This window comes from Mus musculus, chromosome 8 (assembly GCF_000001635.26).
Source record: "Mus musculus strain C57BL/6J chromosome 8, GRCm38.p6 C57BL/6J".
NCBI classification, from domain to species: Eukaryota; Metazoa; Chordata; class Mammalia; order Rodentia; family Muridae; genus Mus; species Mus musculus.
Window position 1 is genome coordinate 61,487,485 of NC_000074.6, and position 17,840 is coordinate 61,505,324.

The 17,840-nt window shown below is 42.6% G+C and overlaps 1 protein-coding gene across 1 annotated transcript; it reads left to right on the forward strand.

The window, feature by feature from the left end:
• The first annotated feature begins 249 nt into the window (after nucleotides 1-249).
• On the forward strand, nucleotides 250-16,016 carry Cbr4 (carbonyl reductase 4). The gene is made up of 5 exons (NM_145595.2): nucleotides 250-506; nucleotides 2,456-2,576; nucleotides 4,061-4,194; nucleotides 7,584-7,718; nucleotides 15,549-16,016. Exons 1-5 carry the CDS (start codon nucleotides 365-367, stop codon nucleotides 15,725-15,727), a joined length of 711 nt encoding a protein of 236 aa, NP_663570.2. The 5' UTR covers nucleotides 250-364; the 3' UTR covers nucleotides 15,728-16,016.
• Nucleotides 16,017-17,840: the final 1,824 nt, after the last annotated feature.

Genomic DNA, 17,840 nt, shown 5'->3' on the forward strand with positions numbered 1-17,840 from the left:
AGACAAGATCTCACTCTCTAGACCAGGCTGGCCTTGAACAGTGATGAGTGAACAGGCCTGAGCCACCACACACGGCTTGTGCTCTTTGACAGGACATTTACCCTCATAGAACTAACCAGGCTTGGGAATAGGCATCCAGCAGCAGTTACTAAAATGCTCACAAGTGCAAGAGAGTAAGGACTACAAGTCCCAGAATGCAATGCAACCCTCGAAGAGTCCGTGTGCACTGACGTCTAATCCTCGCGCCTTGTTTTGTGGCCTGGGTTGTCTGTTGAAAGGAGAGCATACTGGTTTTGTCAGTAGCTGTGTCTTTTATTACAAGTTCTGAGTCTCAGGGATCCATCTTGCTGGTCCGCGGTCCAAGATGGACAAAGTCTGTGCGGTTTTTGGAGGCTCCCGGGGGATCGGCAGGGCGGTAGCCCAGCTAATGGCCCAGAAGGGTTACCGTCTGGCGATCGTCTCCAGAAACCTGGAAGTGGCCAAAGTCACCGCCGGCGAGCTCGGCGGTATGTACCGGAAGTGTCCTCGCCGTGCGACCAAGGTGCAAGTCCTTGAGTTCCAGTCCACGGGCCCTGCCCATGTACCCGGGTTTGCGCCCCAGATCGCTCGTGCCCCATGACCAAACACTCACAGGGGCTCTCGCCTACTCCAGGCAGATTCTAAGGACCCCTGACAAGTAGTTGCCTTCCCCGCGGCCAGTGCTGATATTGAGAGCTGCCTTGCTCTGGCCTCTGGGAGGAGAGAATGGACGCGATTATACTGAAAGTAGAGAAGTCAGATACAAATGGCTAGATTGCATTTTGCTGAGAGCTCTTGCCCTTTGCGAAGGCACCCGACAGTATTTCAAAGAGAAACTCTTGATAAGTCAGGGTTGCTTCTCCAAGCCCATCAATGACTTTAGTAAGTTACTAATTTGTTTTCCCAGGCCCTTTGATTGTATTCCTATTCCAGCCCCCCCCCCCCCAACCCCAGGTTATTAACGGATTAGTCATTGCATTGCAAGTTTAAGTCTCGTTTGGAGAAGACAACTTGAAGAATGGAGAAAAATACATGTCACTATCAGGAAAGCATTGGGTATCTTGTAGGTCTAAGAGTGTCTGGTGCCGACTATATTTCTTTACTTATGTGGAAATAGCCTTGATATGTAACTCACACTGGCTTTGAACTTGTGGATCTCGTGTCTCAGCTTCCCAGTTGCTGAGATCTCCTTACTGTGATGGGACGGTGATGTCTTTAGTACAGAGTACACTCTGAACCTGCGGTGTGGTATCCAGCTTTCTCGGACATAGGGTCTCACTACGCAGCCTAGGTTTCCCTTGGATCAGGAGCTGGTCTCTGCCTCCTCCGTGCTGGGAACACAGGGGAACACATCTGTTCACCTTGGGTGTGAACACGAGCCTCAACACCTAGCCAGTCAGCATTGCTTCCAGTTTGCTAGATACTCCACCTTGCCCTGTGGTACTAGTTACCTGTTCTTCGGCTCTCCATCATATAGTTGGTTCATCTTGATGTATCCCTATCATAAATTGAGGAGCATATATATTAATATGGTAGCTTATCAGATAGGGAATATGTTTACTTTGAAGTCAGGGTTGCTTCCCCAAGCCCATCAGTGACTTCGTGAGTTTGGTGATAGGGATCAGGGAGTTCTATGGAGCCACCTCTCTTGTCCATGCTGGCCACAACCTTACAGTAGTAATCTCCTATCCCAAAGCTGAGACGGAAGGTATACACTACCATGCCCAGATTTAATTGCAGTTTTAAAAATCACATTTATTCATTTGGTTGGATGAGTACATCTATGTCATTGTGCACCTGAGGAACTCAGAGGACAGTCTGTTCTTTCCTTTCATTGTATGGGACCCAAAGGTTCAACCCAGATTGTTAGGCGTGGTGGAAAGTGCCCTTATCAAGTGAGCCATCTTGCTGGCCCTGACCACTTTTGTTTCTAGACTTTCCAAGCTTATTTCTTCTTAAGGGTTTGAGGTGTCACTCAGAATAGCCATGAACTTGTGAGTCCAGCAAGTGCCAACATTATGGGTAGCCAGGTACCCATAGTTCTTGTGTCTAAATCTCCCATTCAAGAAAACTCCAAAGTTAAAGTTAGATTTCGATAATGTTTTATTTTATGTACTTGCTGTATCCTAGAATTTGGCAGGCAGAGGCAAGATGAGCCTGAGTTTTGAAGTCAGTCTAGGCAACACAGTAAAACCTTATCTCAAAGCAAAACAAAAACAAAACACTCATACACAAGACGGAAAAAACAAACCTCATTATTTCTCCTTCACTTCCATCCACCCTGTCCTTTCATCGTGTGCTCTGAGGGCAGGAACCCATGACTGGCTGTCATTGCTCGGCCCAGCACAGGCTTGCTGAAGAGTCTAATCATAAAGCAAATAAATTCGAAATTCAAGTTAAGATTTAGAGGTAATTCTGATTTAACTTTGTTTTGTAGGAAACCACTTGGCATTTAGGTGTGATGTTGCCAAAGAACAAGATGTTCAGAGTACATTTCAAGAGATGGAGAAACATTTAGGTCCAGTAAATTTCTTGGTAAATGCAGCCGGTATCAACAGGTTGGTCAAAGATTGAGGTGAATTTGTGATACCTGTTTTAAAAGATTTTTTTTCTTAATGCGTTGATGGCTTAGTTTCTTTTCCATTGCTATTACGAAATGTCATGACCCAAAGCTATATATAAAACAGAGTGTTCGATTGAGGTTATGGTTTCAGAGTGTTAGAGCCATGTTGGTGGAGTAAAGCCATGGTGGGTAGCAGCAGCCGGGAACCCATATTGTGATTGGCATATAGGAGGCAGAGATAGGGCACAGTGGGAATGGAGCCAGTCTTTGGAAACCTCAAAGCCCACTCCCAGTGACACACCTCCTCCAACAAGGCCACACTCCCTAATCCTTCCCAAACTTGGTTCTAAACTGGGGCTCAGCATTCAAATATATGCGCCTCCGGGGACCATTCTCACTCCGAACACCACATCAGTATGAGACAATATATTAGGCTGTTTTATTTCTAACTGGAAAGGCTTTTTAGAAAATTATCATACATTCTTTTATTTTAAAAATGGTGTGTGTATCTGCATGTTAGTACGTGCGGAGTGTGTGGATTCCCACAGGAGCGAAAGGAGGGCATCAAATCCCTGGAGTTGGTGATACGGGAGCCTGTGAGCTACTTGGAACTGCACCTGCACTCTCTGTAAGATCAGTATGTGTTCTTGATCAATGAGCCATTTCTTTAGCCTAATTCTTTTATGATGAGATAAATGTCCAGTTGGATCAGTCCTAACAACCATCACCGGCATATCACCTAGCATGCCAGAAGACTCCCTTGGTCTCTTCTCACAGGAAGCCAGTGTTCTGAGTTCCATTGATCATAACAAGCTTAATAGTAATGTTTGTAGGATAATAAATGTAATAATAATAGGATGAGGGGGGGTTTGTTTAGGAGAAAGTATTTAGATTTACAGCCCCGTTAAAGAAGGCAAAACTGGCAGTAGCTTAAACCATTTGTTTACTTGCTACTGTGTTTAGCCACTGGCAGTATTTATCAGTCTATCAGAGAGGTGGAGAATCCTGCCTTCCCTGTGGCTCCTTTCTGGATTATCAACAGCTATCTTAGTGGTTTTAAAGCCAAGTTCAAAATGGGACTGCCCAGCACTTAGCTAGAAAGCATAGCTTATACTATATTTTAATCCAGAAAAAATTCTGGTACGTATGTTTTGACTTGATTTTTTAAAAAATATTTAGTTCTGCTATTTTAAAATAGTGTGTGTGTGTGTGTGTGTGTGTGTGTGTGTGTGTGTGTGTGTGTGAGAGTGCACGTGCGGCGTGCATATGTATGCAGTTGCCTGTGGAGTTCTGAAGTGGATGTATAATACCCTGAAGCTGGAGTTACAGGTGGCTGAGAGCTTTTGGACACATGTGCTGGGAAGTGAACTCAGTTCTCCTGATGGAGCACTTGGAGCTCTTACCTGCTGAGCCAGTCCTCTAGCATCCAGATTTGAGTTCTGATCTGCTTGTTAATGTGCCCACTTTCTTTTTTTGTAGAGACAGTCTTCTAGTAAGAACAAAGACTGAAGACATGATCTCTCAGCTGCACACTAACCTCCTGGGCTCCATGCTGACCTGTAAAGCTGCCATGAAGACAATGATTCAGCAGGGAGGGTCTATTGTTAATGTGGGTGAGTTCTCACCTCCGGGGGCTATAGTCATTGCATGTAAACATGGGGCTACTTAATCCACTGATGGACTTGACCGTCAGTGAGGGACTTACTAAGTATTAAAAATGACAGCAGAAGCCACGTGATAAATAGCATCTGTATGGAATGGGAAAGGCCACAGCTGTGCACATCCATCAGACTGTCTGTACAACAATGTCATAATAGCTTTATCACCAGTTTCAATTTTCAGGAGAAATCAGGCACCCTCGCCTTTTTTTTTTTTTTTTAATCAAACCTATAATGATTATAAGAGTCAAAAAGGCCAGGTAATGTACTGAGAGATTGTGTTTCCTAGAAATGACTGGGAAGCTACAACCATGCTACCTCAATGGTCTGGCTTCCTAAACAAGGCATGGACAATGGCAGTAGACACTCTAAGACAGAAGGGGAACTCACAGGGTCCTAGAGCTATAGGACACTCAGGACTGCTGAGAGCAGGAGAGGCAGCCTTCCCCAGCATGAGCCCAGTCTTACTGGGTCTCCATTGCTGTGAACAGACACCGTGACTAGGGCAACTTCTATAAGGGACAACATTTAATTGAGGCTGGCTTACAGGTTCTGAGCTTCAGTCCATTGTCATCATGGTGGGAAACATGGCAGCATCCATGTAGGCATGGTGCTGGAGGAGCTGAGAGTTCTACATCTTGTTCTGAAGGCAAATAGGAGAAGACTGCCAAAGCCCACCCCCACAATGACACACTTCCTCCAACAAGGCCACACCTATTTCAACAAGGACACACTTTCTAATAGTATCACTCCCTGTGGGCCGAGCATTTAAGCACATGAGACTATGGGGGCCAAACCTATTCAAACCACCACAGGCCCCTAATAAGTTATCCTACTCTAAGTGGTCAGGCCTGATACTGTTACATACAAGCAATAGTAAACAGATTCAGCAGGTATATTTATGTGTGCATATATATATATATATATATATATATATATATATATATATATATATATACACACACATACATATGCCACAATAATAACAAAATGTCTATGAATCTGAGAGTGTGAGAGAGCAAATAGGAGGGCTGGATTGGAGGAGAAGGTGGAAAATGATGTCATTTATTTTTAAAATTGTTAAGAAGACCAATCTAATTTTTGATATGAAAAAGAAAGCTTGTAACATGAGTCTAAATAACAATTATTTATGGCAGTCGCATAGATCCCTGGTCTGTCTAGTGTCAAAGTTTGAGGAACAGTAAACGTCAGCTTTTCAGAGTGGATGTAAGCAGCCTTTCGTTTGTTGGAACCGCAGGGAAGAGGTGTTCCCAGTTCTTGCCTGTCGAGCAGAAAATGCAGAGTAACGTGGAGTTTGATGTCCCTGTACTATTTGGAAATGGTAGCATACAGTCTGACAGTTAGCCTTAAGTGATGAGCAGTACCTTAAAAGTCTGCAGACGGGGGATGCTGCTCTGTTAGAGGTCCTCTCAGGAGGATGCTGTTCTGTTAGAGGTCCTCTCAGGAGGATGCTGCTCTGTTAGAGGTCCCTCTCAGGAGGAGTTGCTGCCCTGTGGCTCTCGGACACAGTCAGTTCAGATGTTGGCTCTTAAGACCTGTCACACAGACCTGAGACTGCCTGGAGATCATAGGACAGATTTAAAATACCTTCATTTTAGGTAAGTTTCAGAAACCTAAAGTTAGTCCCTTAAAATCTTAGACTATTGCTAAGGCTGATGCTTTATAATGAGTGAACAGCATGCTTACTGGATAGGAAAAACAAAAAGAAAACAAAACCCCAGATAGGCTGACCTTGTAGACGTGTTGCTACTTCTAAAGAAATCATTACTTTGACCAAATGTGAATGGAGTGTGGCTCGAGTGCCGGTTATGGGAGCTTCCTAATGGATCTTTCTGTCTTTCTGACCCCCACACACCCCCTTTCCCGTCCACTCCTTTCCTTAACATAATGGCCTTTCTTTCTTCCTGTGCTACCCAGTTTTCTTCTTCTCTTAACCAAGGTGCCACATTTAGTAATGTGCCGTGTGATCAATCAGTTCATGGAGGACAGATGCATGGCAGTGGTTCTGTAGGTTATGGGTTATAGGTTATAGGTTAGGGTGGGGGACCCTCACCCTAGACCACATACACTATTTTTACTGTTCTTCTCTGTGCTTAGATACACATATGCCATCACTGTTGGCCGATCTTCTTTGCATTCGTGTTACATAGGTTTGTAGCATGCTATATATGGCAGAAGAAGTGGCCTATAACTGCTTGCTTTATGTAAGCATACCGTGGGATGCTCTCACTACTTTGAACCCACTATACAGTGTATTTCTTGGGGGAAATTACTGTCATCAAGCAATGTTGACTGTACAGTGTAGGTAAACATTTTAACACTGGGCTCCTTGATTATAATATAAAAGTAGAATAATTCTTTTTCTAATGTAATTTCAATTTTGTGTGTGTGTACATTTCCTGTTCAATTTTTATATAATAAGCACAGGCCAGTGGTGCAGAAAATTACTTCCCTATTTCTGTTTTGCAAGCATGTATTTGCATACAATTGATATTTGAATTATAAATTGTTCTTACATATTTATTAGACAAGTTCATTGAGGAATGCTTAGTTCAAGTACAAGGTACATATAAACAAAATCACACCATTACCAAGTTTGCATGGCCATTTTTTAAGTTACTGGATTTGGTCTTCTTATAGGTGGAGGTGAATACCTATTCCCATCTATGGTAGAATTATAGAGTTAATCAGCCTTTATTTTACACCTTCTGGCTTTACCTTATTTCTGCCTGTGTTTGTTATGTTTCTGTTGCTGTGATGGCCAAGGCAACTTATAGAAGACAGTTTATTTTGGCTTATGGTCCCTGAGGTATACAAGTCAGTCATGGTGGAAGGCAAACAGCAGGCAAGGTGGCAGAAACAGGAGGCTGAGAGGTGGCATCTCAACCACAAGCACAAAGCGGAAGAGAACTGGAAGTCGGGTGAAGCCATACTCTTGACACGCAGTCCCAGCAAAGCCACACCTCCCAAAATGCCAGGGCAGCAGCTGGGGCAGGTGTTCAAATGTCTGCGCTAGAGGGACATTTCTCATTCAAGCCACCACACTGTCAGACCCAGCACTCATTGTACCTGACCTCTGCCCACCTTTCAGGTAACAAATCACACAAGCTTCTCTCCCATTCCTGGTGGTTTGACATCATTTTCCTCCAGTTTCTCTTTGCCTGTGTGGCTGGGTTACCCCTTAAAGGACCATGGTTAGAGTTACTCAGTTTAGCAAACAATGAAAGAAGGCGGGGTTCCCTCCTGATTTGGTGACTGTAAAGGATATGAATCGTCAAATAATGACCCGGTTGGCTTGCACTCGCTTTCTTCTTTTCCTGCAGGAAGTATTATTGGTTTGAAAGGCAACGTTGGCCAGTCTGCATACAGTGCCACCAAAGGAGGACTCGTTGGGTTTTCACGCTCGCTTGCTAAAGAGGTTGCACGGAAGAAAATCAGAGTGAATGTGGTGGCACCAGGTCAGTGAAAACGCCATACAGTAGCTGTAGTATCATTTACTGATGTAAAGAAAGGCCACTAGGTTGTCGGTCGATTGGTTAATTGGCAGTCATTAATTGACATTTGGATAGTGTCTCTCTAAAATCATTGTTGAAAGAAATAATGAATTAGTGACTAAAAAAACTTACTTGTTCCTCTTGTCTTACATAAAAATCTTTATTTTCTATTTTTTTCACCAGTTAAGGAGTAAATTATGGTAAAAAAAAAAAAAAAACCTTGGAGATCACCTTGTGTTTTGAGACAGGGTCTTTACCATGCACTGTAGTACTGGGACTGCAGGCTGCTCCACCACACCTGGCTTATTCCAGCCACAGTGACAACTTAAAAATTGTGACCGAGGGTTTGATGTGATTTACCCAAAGCTACCTGGCTGTTTCATGGAAAGCTGGAAAAATACACTCCTGAACGGTTCCCCTTTTTTAGGGGGAGGGGGTCGAGACAGGGTTTCTCTGTGTAGCTCTGGCTGTACTGGAACTCACTTTGTAGACCAGGCTGGCCTCGAACTCAGAAATCCACCTGCCTCTGCCTCCCAAGTGCTGGGATTAAAGGCGTGCGCCACCACCGCCTGGCATTGAAGGGTTCCTTTTGAATCATAAGATTGATGTCTTTTTATCCTTTAGTTTCTGATTTATTTATGTATTTATTTACTTATTCTCCCTCTTTTGTTCACTTGCATATTATTTGCCAGTTTCTACTAAAAACCATGTCAAAATTCAGATATGTTGTCATTTATTAGTTGGCTGGCCTGTTAGAAATGTTTTATTGGGTATTTACTTGACTTCCCAACAGAATGAATTTTTTCTATACTTTGTAAGTTAGAATAGGATCTTTTTAATACTTATGTGTTCATTTGTGTGTGTATGTGTATACTTTTGTGTGGGTGCATGCACACAACTTGCTGCACACGTAGTTATCAGAGGATAACTTGCAGGAATGGGTTTTGTCTTTGCAGCATGTGGGTTCTGTGGGACTGTGAAAGGCAGTCTGTTTTCTGGTCAAGCAAGACTTACTCTACAAGGGTCAGAACAGTGAGCCATACTCCCAGACAGATATAGGTGCCTGACACCAGGGAGCCCCCAACCTCATAATCCTGTGACTATCAGCCACACAGGCAATGTCCCAAGCTCCTGGTATCCTGGCTAGTCTCCGCCCCCACAGTTAACCTGGCAATAGCCAGGTATGCTCCTCTCCACAGTTACTTGGCAACTGCAAGATAGCCCAGCCTGCAATAAAAGGGGCTCATCTCTAGCTCTCCTTCTCCCTCTCCTTTCCCCCCTCTTTCCACGTGGCCATGGCTGACCTCTCTCTTTCTACCTTCTCTCTTTCTCTCTGCCTTTCTACAATAAAGCTCTAAAACCATAGACTATCTCTGCTCATCGAGACCTGCTGTGCTTGAATGATGGGATAGGCTTTCCTCTAAAGAGTCGTGTCTAACATCACGCTGGAAGGCCTTCCTTTGTGACATACAGCGACGTCTGGGATGTTCAAGACTGAGAACCTGTGGTCTCTGGCCTCCTTGAGGCCCAGAGACCCTAGATTGCTCCCTCTCTACCCCTTCTACTTTCCACAGCAAGACACCCACCCACGCAGTGTAGAGAGCACGCACAGCAGTCTCCCATGTCCACTTGCCCAGACAGAGCACCGGAGCTCTGGCGGGACTCAGGTTCTCTCCCACCCCCTTTATTTCCCCACACCCGCTGCCTGGGTCAAACTCAGGCCATCGGGCTTGATAGCAAGTTTCTTCTCCTGCTGAGCCATCTTGTTGGGACTAGATAGTCTGTCTTGGTCTTGCAGTTTTACATACTTAAGAAGTAATCTCTATAGCCACTAAAATAGCCCAGTTGGGAGTGCATTAGACTGAAGAACTAATCCCTGTATAGTTTGTTCTTGTGACTGACCAGCAGTCTGTAGGAGAGTGGCTGCAGTTGACCTCTGCCACCTTTCACTTTTAGGTCCCTCGTGACTCCAGCTGGACCTGAGAGTAGGCACTCATTGAGCTAGCAGATGTTTTTCAGGATGTTCTGTGAATCTGTTTGCTGTATAACATACCTTCACTCCAGTTCCTTGTTTAGTCGTAGACTAGCTTAAGTCCAGACATTCCATATCCATGAGTATTGAGAAAGTTTTACAGCTTAGATGAATACTTTTGAAGGAAAAAGGAAAAGGGTCTCAAACCAAAGCTTTCCATGGGAAGTTGCATTGTCGTTACCTAGGCCTGACTGTCTGTTTCGGTGTGCTCTGTGCAGGCTGTGACAGTTAGTGTTGGCTGAGCTAGTCGTCCGTGGGGTTGTTTATTTGTTGTTTGGAAGGGCATGGACTTGCCCTCTCTCTTTTCAGGATTCCAGTGGTATGAGTAACAAGGGGTTCTATTTTTTTGGTGATGTAATAGCTGACTGGCTGAGAGGAAGGCTCATCTTCCCAATTCACATGGACCCATGCAGCGAATGTCCTGGGTGCCTTCCTCTATGCCAAGGCTGTGCTAGGTCCAAGAGTAAAAAAAGAAATGAGATGTCTCTGTTACAAGCTACAGAAACAGTTGGAAAGAGCGCTGAGTGTCATGGCTGAAGGAAGATAGTAATGTGGACCATGTTAGGAAGATGCTGAGCTGTTTAGCATGGATTCGTTGCCAAGGCAATGACATGAGTGGTGCCAATCCATTTTCTATACAAAGGAGCTGTTTGAAAGGTGTTATGGAATTGCAATAGAGTCTTTTCTAAAGATCATACTTTTCCTGTGCAATTCATATTAGGGATAAATATAGGTTGCTAGAAAGTGATCCCTAGTAGGGTAGCCTTTGTAATACTATATTGTATATTATATATATACATATATAATATATATTGCATATATCATTGTATATAATATTATATATGTACACTATATTGTATATTATATATATTATACATATACACACACATAGAGACACACACATCTTGTTTCATAGTACAGATTGAAATAACAAGACTAAATCAATTCTATAAGTTATCTGTTGACTTAATTTTGATATTAAGATCTATCAGCTTCTTGACTAGATCTTAAGTAGAGCTAGCAAATGTGCACTTGTGGTGTACTTACCCGTGCACTAACATCTGGAGAGAGGTCGTGGTGTACTTACCCGTGCACTAACATCTGGAGAGAGCGCATTCATTTCCCAGTGTATTTTTTGAGACAGGGCCTCTCAGTGAACCTGAAGCTCTGAAGCTCACTGTTTGAGCTAGACTGGCTGAGACTAGTGAGACCCTGTGACCTGTTTGTCGTCTCTGGGTCCCCAGTGCTGGTTCCCTTGTGCTGCCATGCCTGGTTTTGATGTAGGTCCAGGATATCCAGACTGGGGGCTTTATGCTAGTGCTTACACACGGAGCCGTCTTTCCAGCCCTTAGACCTCTAGTTTGTTTCTTTTTATGTCAGGCTTTTCTGATTAGCTTCAAGTGGAGGTTCTAAATAACAGAAAAACAGTTGAAAAGCGAACTGTAGCACGAAACCCAGGAAACAAGGCAGATAACGCTTAGACTGTCGCTGCCTCCTAAATCCTTGACGGTTCTGCTAAGCGTTGGCATTTTTGACTTGGCATATAAAGTAAAGATGCCATCATGGATGAGTCTCCCTCACTGAAAGTCAATACGAGGAATTATATTTGATAGGTTGACTATCATCAATTCCTCATCAAAAGTGAATCAATGAACTGTCCTTTCTTCAGAGTTTATAACATAAAAATTCTCATGGCTGTTGGGAGCCAGCGCATCCCAGAGTAATGGTGGTCTTTGAGGTGTGGCCTAGTGCTAGAGCATTTGCCCAGCATGCACTAGGCCCAAGTTTGATCCTAGACACCCTCCCCCTCTGTGTTGGGTTGTCATTGTATGTCTCGTAAGGAAGTGCAGTGCCTTTGCTCTAAGTTGCTAGAGTGCATATTATTTCACTTACCGCATTTGATCTAAGGAAGGTGGCCTTGTAGCCAGGTGGAAACCTCCGAGTGGCCAGTAATGCAGTAGCACTCTCTGTTGGACAGCGGCACCTACTGGTACTTTATAGCTTTTATAGCCACTTCAAGGCTTTGCAAATACATGAGAATCATGAGTGTGGAGTAGAACAAAATTTCCAGAACTTTACAAATATGAAGAGTGATATGGAGAGAGTCTTAGGGCTGAGGAAAGAAGATGGACTGGGAAGTAAGGCAAGCAGCAAGATAGGTGTGTGGGATGCTTGGGGACCGTTAGCATCTACCCTCGGGGCTGATGTATGTGGTGGAGGGGACCTAAGGGATTAGTGATACATCATGCATTGGGCTGTGAATATATTTAAGTGAAGATTACATGGTTCATGAGCCTCAGCATAAGATAACATCGACATTTTCTACAGCCCCTGAGTAATTTATCATACGAGAGCAGCTTACCATCTTAGTTAATTTCTGGTGAACTGGAACAGATCTATGCGGTCTGGGAAGCTGCAGATAGAGTGGGTCGGGACAACTATGTTGTAATGGTGGATAACAGTAGCTCTTGGTAAGACCCATACACACAGCTAACGGAGGACCCCAGCTCTTGTGTTCTGTGGACTTTACCCAGTGATGTGTCAGCAGTGTTCACGCACAGCACATAAATGACACCAAGGTAAGATGCTAGGGGAAGTGGAGGGAGCATGGGGCGAGGGCAGTGTGGTCAGCAATAGAAGCCTTTGTTCAATCATTTTGTAAATCTACAACACATTAAACATGACATCCACTAATTAAAAAGACACTGAAGATCCAGGAGAGGGATCAATAGAAATATGTTCATTTTTCACATTAAACATAATCTAAGAGAAAAACTAGCATGTGGAGGCAAATTCTTTCCTTTCTTAAAAAATAATTATTATTTGTGCCACCTGTGCACATGGCACAGTACACTCAACGACTAGTTAGTTGGGTTAGTGTGAAACCCTTTATGCCAGTTTTGTTCAAATTTTACAGAGTAAAAGGCAGTTGTATCATGAATTCTTTGATTTTTTTCTTTTGTAAGTTAAAAATATTTGAGGATGTTCATGAGTACTGTATTTACATCATTCCTACCCCCCCCCCAACTCCTCCTGCTTCTCCCTCTACTTCCTCTCCATTTTATGGTCTCTTCTCCAGTTATTTTGGACCGGTACATGTGTTGTGCATGCACAGCAGCCTGCTGAGTCCTTTAGTGTGGCTTGTATGAGTTTGTAATTAGGGCCGACTGTGTGGGACTGGATCACTGTCGCAGCTCGTCCCTGGAGGAGACTGATTCTCCTTTTCTCAGCAGCCTTTAACTGCTCGCAGCTCTTCATCTCGGGGTCAGGCCTTGTGAATCTCCCATCCAAGCTGCTGATCACTGTGCAGGGCTTGTTTAGGTGGCCACAGTGTTGACATTTCATGGGTGCAACTTCCCCATCCTATGCAGAGAGAGCCTATGTCATAGCAGATACTCTGGTCCTCTGACGGCAGTCTTCATGTCATGTCTGCAGTGTTCCCTGAGCCTTTGGCTAGGGATTGTAATATGAAGTTTTTAGTATTGACATTAATTATTGTATGTAACTTAACTTTTATAACCTGAAGTGATTATAGGGTTTATTCTGTCTGGGGCATCCTTGAAAACATGTTTGCCAACACACAGCATTGGATTTCCTGAAATCCATTGGTTCCTGAAAGAACTGGAATCGTCTAGATTCTGGCTTCTCAGTGAAGACCAAGCTTCATCTCTGGGCCAGTTGGGGTGGCAGAGACTCCTTTAGTCCCAGCACCCAGCAGGCAGAGGCAGGTGGAGCTCTGTGAGTTTGAGACAAGCCTTGACTACATACGGAGTTCCAGGCTAGCCAGGAATGCACAATGAGAGTCTGTCTCATAACAACATGTTTGCTCATTGCTCAATGTCTGCAGAGACATTTTGGCTTTATCTGTGTCAGCTGATGCCTTCATCCCTTCCTGCCAACACTGTATGTAAAGATGAAAGGAAATGTTGCTGACTTCTCAAATAAACGTGCTCAGACTTTCCTGGCAGAGGGGGTTATGTTTCACAGTATAGTCTCACAGGCACGACAAAATCAGTCTTGTTATTTTGTTATTTCTGGACCTCGTTATACATCATCTGTAACTCATATGCTCATATTTTTTCAATAATTTTATCAACAAAGACACACACACAGCTTAAAAGAAGAAAAGTACAAAAAAAAATCATCACCTGCTCTATAGTTCTGGTGACTACTGTCACTTGTCCCTCTGATGTCCAGAGATAATCAGATGTCAGCATTTTTTAATTTATATTTTGCCTTGTTTTCAATAGTGATACAGTGGAATTTATTAATAACCTGCTTTTAAGATGATTACAGAGGTGAAATCTTCATTTATGACATTAGTATGAACATTGTTCTATGCTGTGGATGTATCAGGTGTTAACCCATTCCATGTTGAAAGACCTTTCAGTTTGCTTCCAGATTTCCCCAGTAAACTCTTACTATCTTAGGTTTTATGGTAGGAAAAAAAAACCTACAATGATTTTTTACAGAACCTTAAAGAAAACATTTGAATTTTCATAAATGAAAATCCAAAGTAAAGTTAATTATATGGTATTACATAATAAACAAACAGATGAATTCAGTATTTAGCTCACATTTATCAACACATCATTTATAAATGGCAGTATATTTAAGCTGATTTATAGTTTAATTTATAAGTGATTTAGTTTTAACATAAACCAACTATGTTTTTTGTGAGTGCACATGGAACCTTCACTTGCTGTGACTTATTTAACTTTAAGTCCATCTTTTATTACCTTAAACTATAAACTTTCCCATGCCTGCCGCTCTCATGAAAGTTAGTATTTGCTTTCTTTTAAAACTTAGTGACTGAAGTTGGGCATGGTAGTGTATGCCTTCAATCCTGTCACTCAAGAGGCAGAGCAGGTGGATTTATTTGAGTTTTCTACATGGTGAGACTATGTCTCAAAAAATATTTAGGACTAATTGGTGAACAAGAAACTATGTGGTAAAATTTTGTTATGTATGTCTGAGACTATTCTTGTAGTTGTTTTGTAAACCTATAGTTATCTTGGTGTGTGTGTTTGTGTGCATGCATATGTATACATATGTACAATAATTTTGAATTCTGAATACATAATACTTGATACTGTAGAACTTGTTTTAGAACATGCTATTTGTACACTCTATTGCATATATATACCAATACTGAGTTAAAATTTTATCTTTGTGTACATTGTATCCAGATTAGATAAGACCAGAGGACTTTTTTCTTATGTGGACTTTGGAGTCTTACCAGTTATTGTGGTTTAGTAAATGGAATGGTCTAATCCTTATTAGTATTGCAAAATCATTTCATGGGCCCATCTTTGTGATCCCAACTCTCAATACTGTGTCTTCCTTTCTGCCCCACCTGTGTGAAAATTATTTCTCTGCCATTTTATCTATGGATTCACCAGACTTTATTATATTACAGTTGGGTATGTGGCAATTACTTCCTCCCTTCATAGATTTTAGTTACTCAAAGAATGCATCGTGTTTCATTTATGTTTGTACCTGCCTGTTATAGTCAACAGCATTATCTTTATGTTTGCCAAGAGCTGAGCCATGGACTTGGGTGTTAGGCATTTTTGTGTTCAATAAACATTGATTTACAGTGAATAAAATTGTATACCTAAGTACTTGCTAACAGTACTCTGAAGTTCCTAAACAATGTTTATTAATAGTGTCAAACTCTCAGAAGCAAATTCTCTTTATAAGAGTTGAACAACCACTTTTAGTGTTTATACTTTTCAACTGAATTCACATTTCTCTTTTAGGATTTATTCGCACGGATATGACAAGACACTTGAAAGAAGAACACTTCAAGAAAAACATTCCTCTTGGGAGGTTTGGAGAAACTCTTGAGGTAGCACATGCCGTTGTGTTTCTTTTAGAGTCACCATACATCACAGGCCATGTTCTTATCGTGGATGGAGGATTGCAGCTCACCGTCTAATTAGAGATGATGTTACTGTGATGGCGCTTTGGGTCAAGTACACATTTCCCTATTAATTTGACAATCTCATCTATATGGGTGACATTTGCTAATGGAAACAAATCAGCTAACGGATGCTACAAAGGATTCCATCTTTGTATGAACATGTCTCAAAAAACAAAGTGTGACCAGTTGTAAAGGGTGTGAATTCTCTGTCTTAGAGGCCATGGACATTTTTAAGGGTTATTGTAACACACCTGTATCAAGCTGGATATTAAAGGCATCAACCTTCTAGACTGTTGCTAAGAGTATTTACAGAAGATTGAGGTAATCTTTTATTGTTACTTTTGCTGTGGTAAACACTATGACCAAAAGCAATATAGCAGAGAAAAGGGTCTTTTGATGGGTGTGGGTCCAGATGGTACAGGCTATCATGGCAGGGAAGACTGGGCAGCAGTCAGGGCAAGCGTGGTACTAGAAGAGCACTTGCTGGCTGCATTTCATCGACATACTGGAAGCAGAGAGAGGAAACAGGAAGTGGAGCCAGGATGTAAAATCTCAAAGCCCACCCCCAGTGACATACTTCCTCCAGCAAGTCATCACCTTCTAATGGATTTTTATGTTTTCCAAACAATGCTACCAACCAGGGACCAGGTGTTTACACATGAATCTATAAGGACATTTCACATTCAGTCCATCATATTACTTGAGCAGCCTTGCTGAAGGCTACTTTTTGTTTGCTTTGTTTTGCATTTTGAGGCCGTATTTCACCATACCTTCTGGGGAATATTGTATCTACATGTGCATAGCAATCATTTATTTAAAATATTTTGGAAAAAATGTCAATTAGAGAAAGGTATTCATCTAAAAAGGATTTTTCTTTCCTTTGCCCCTCACCCACCCTGTTTCACACCACTCCCCCTCCCATCACCTCTCTACCTGACTACCTCCACTTGTTTATCTTTTTTCTGAGCCAGGATGTCACTCTGTAGCCCTGGATGGATGCCCTGAATTTACTATGTATCCCATGCTTGCCTTGAACTCACAGCAGTCCTTCTGCCTTATTGTACCAAATGCTGAGGTTGTAGGTATGAGCCATTGTGTGTGTGTGTGTGTGTGTGTGTGAGAGAGAGAGAGGGGGGGGGGGTATATGCATATATATGGGGGGGTTGTGTGTGTGTGTGTGTGGTGTATGTATGTGTGTGTGTGTGGCACATACATGTGAGTGTGCGGGCATGCATGCATATGCCTTTAGTGGCCAGAGGAGGGTGAGGGTATTGGTAATTTTCCTATTTATTGACTTGAGGCGGGCTGTCAGTGTACCAGAGGTTTGCTATTTTGGCTAGGATGGCTAGCCAGTGACCTCTTGAAATCTTCCTGTCTCTGCCCCTGTCTGGGGTTGCAGGCATGCATGGACATGCCCAGCTTTTAACAGGGGTGCTGGAGAGACTCAGTAAGTGCTCCCATCTGGTCAGCCATCTCTACAGTCACACCCTGTTTTCTTAGAGTGATGCTACTTTTCTCTGAGCTGCTCAGCAAAATAACCTGGTTATTTAAGTGCGGTGCAGTTGACTTTGTATATAGCAGTTCTTGGGGATTGTAGCTGTACTTTTGCTACTTTGTGGGTTCTTCTTTCTTCCATCCTTATCCACCTTTTCAACCCCCTAACACTAGGTAGGGGAGAAAGAGATCCCTGACTCTAATTCTTTTCTTTTTCTTTTTGTTTTTTTTGTTTTGTTTTGTTTTTTGTTTTTCTTTCACTACAGCTACTATTAAACAGTAGCCAACCTTCCCAAACGACCAACAACAACCAACAGCATTCAACCACCAACCAGCAAACTACCTCTTCTCAGGGCCATAGCATTTATTATATACCCCCATAAGTCCCCAGAATTACAAATGTCTCACAGTAGCAGAACCTATCTGGAGCTGGCAAAATCATGCCCCTGCTAGGGTGTGAGGCAAATCATAGTCAGCTGCTGTGGACCGTCTGAAGCAGCCTCATATCCCACACCTGTGATTAAAACAAAAACACATTCTTATGATATTTCTGTGTTTTACAAAGCAACCAAAATTCTCTCTACAGGAAATGATGTATTGAGTCCTTAAGGTACCTGCTATAGTTATGAGCCAC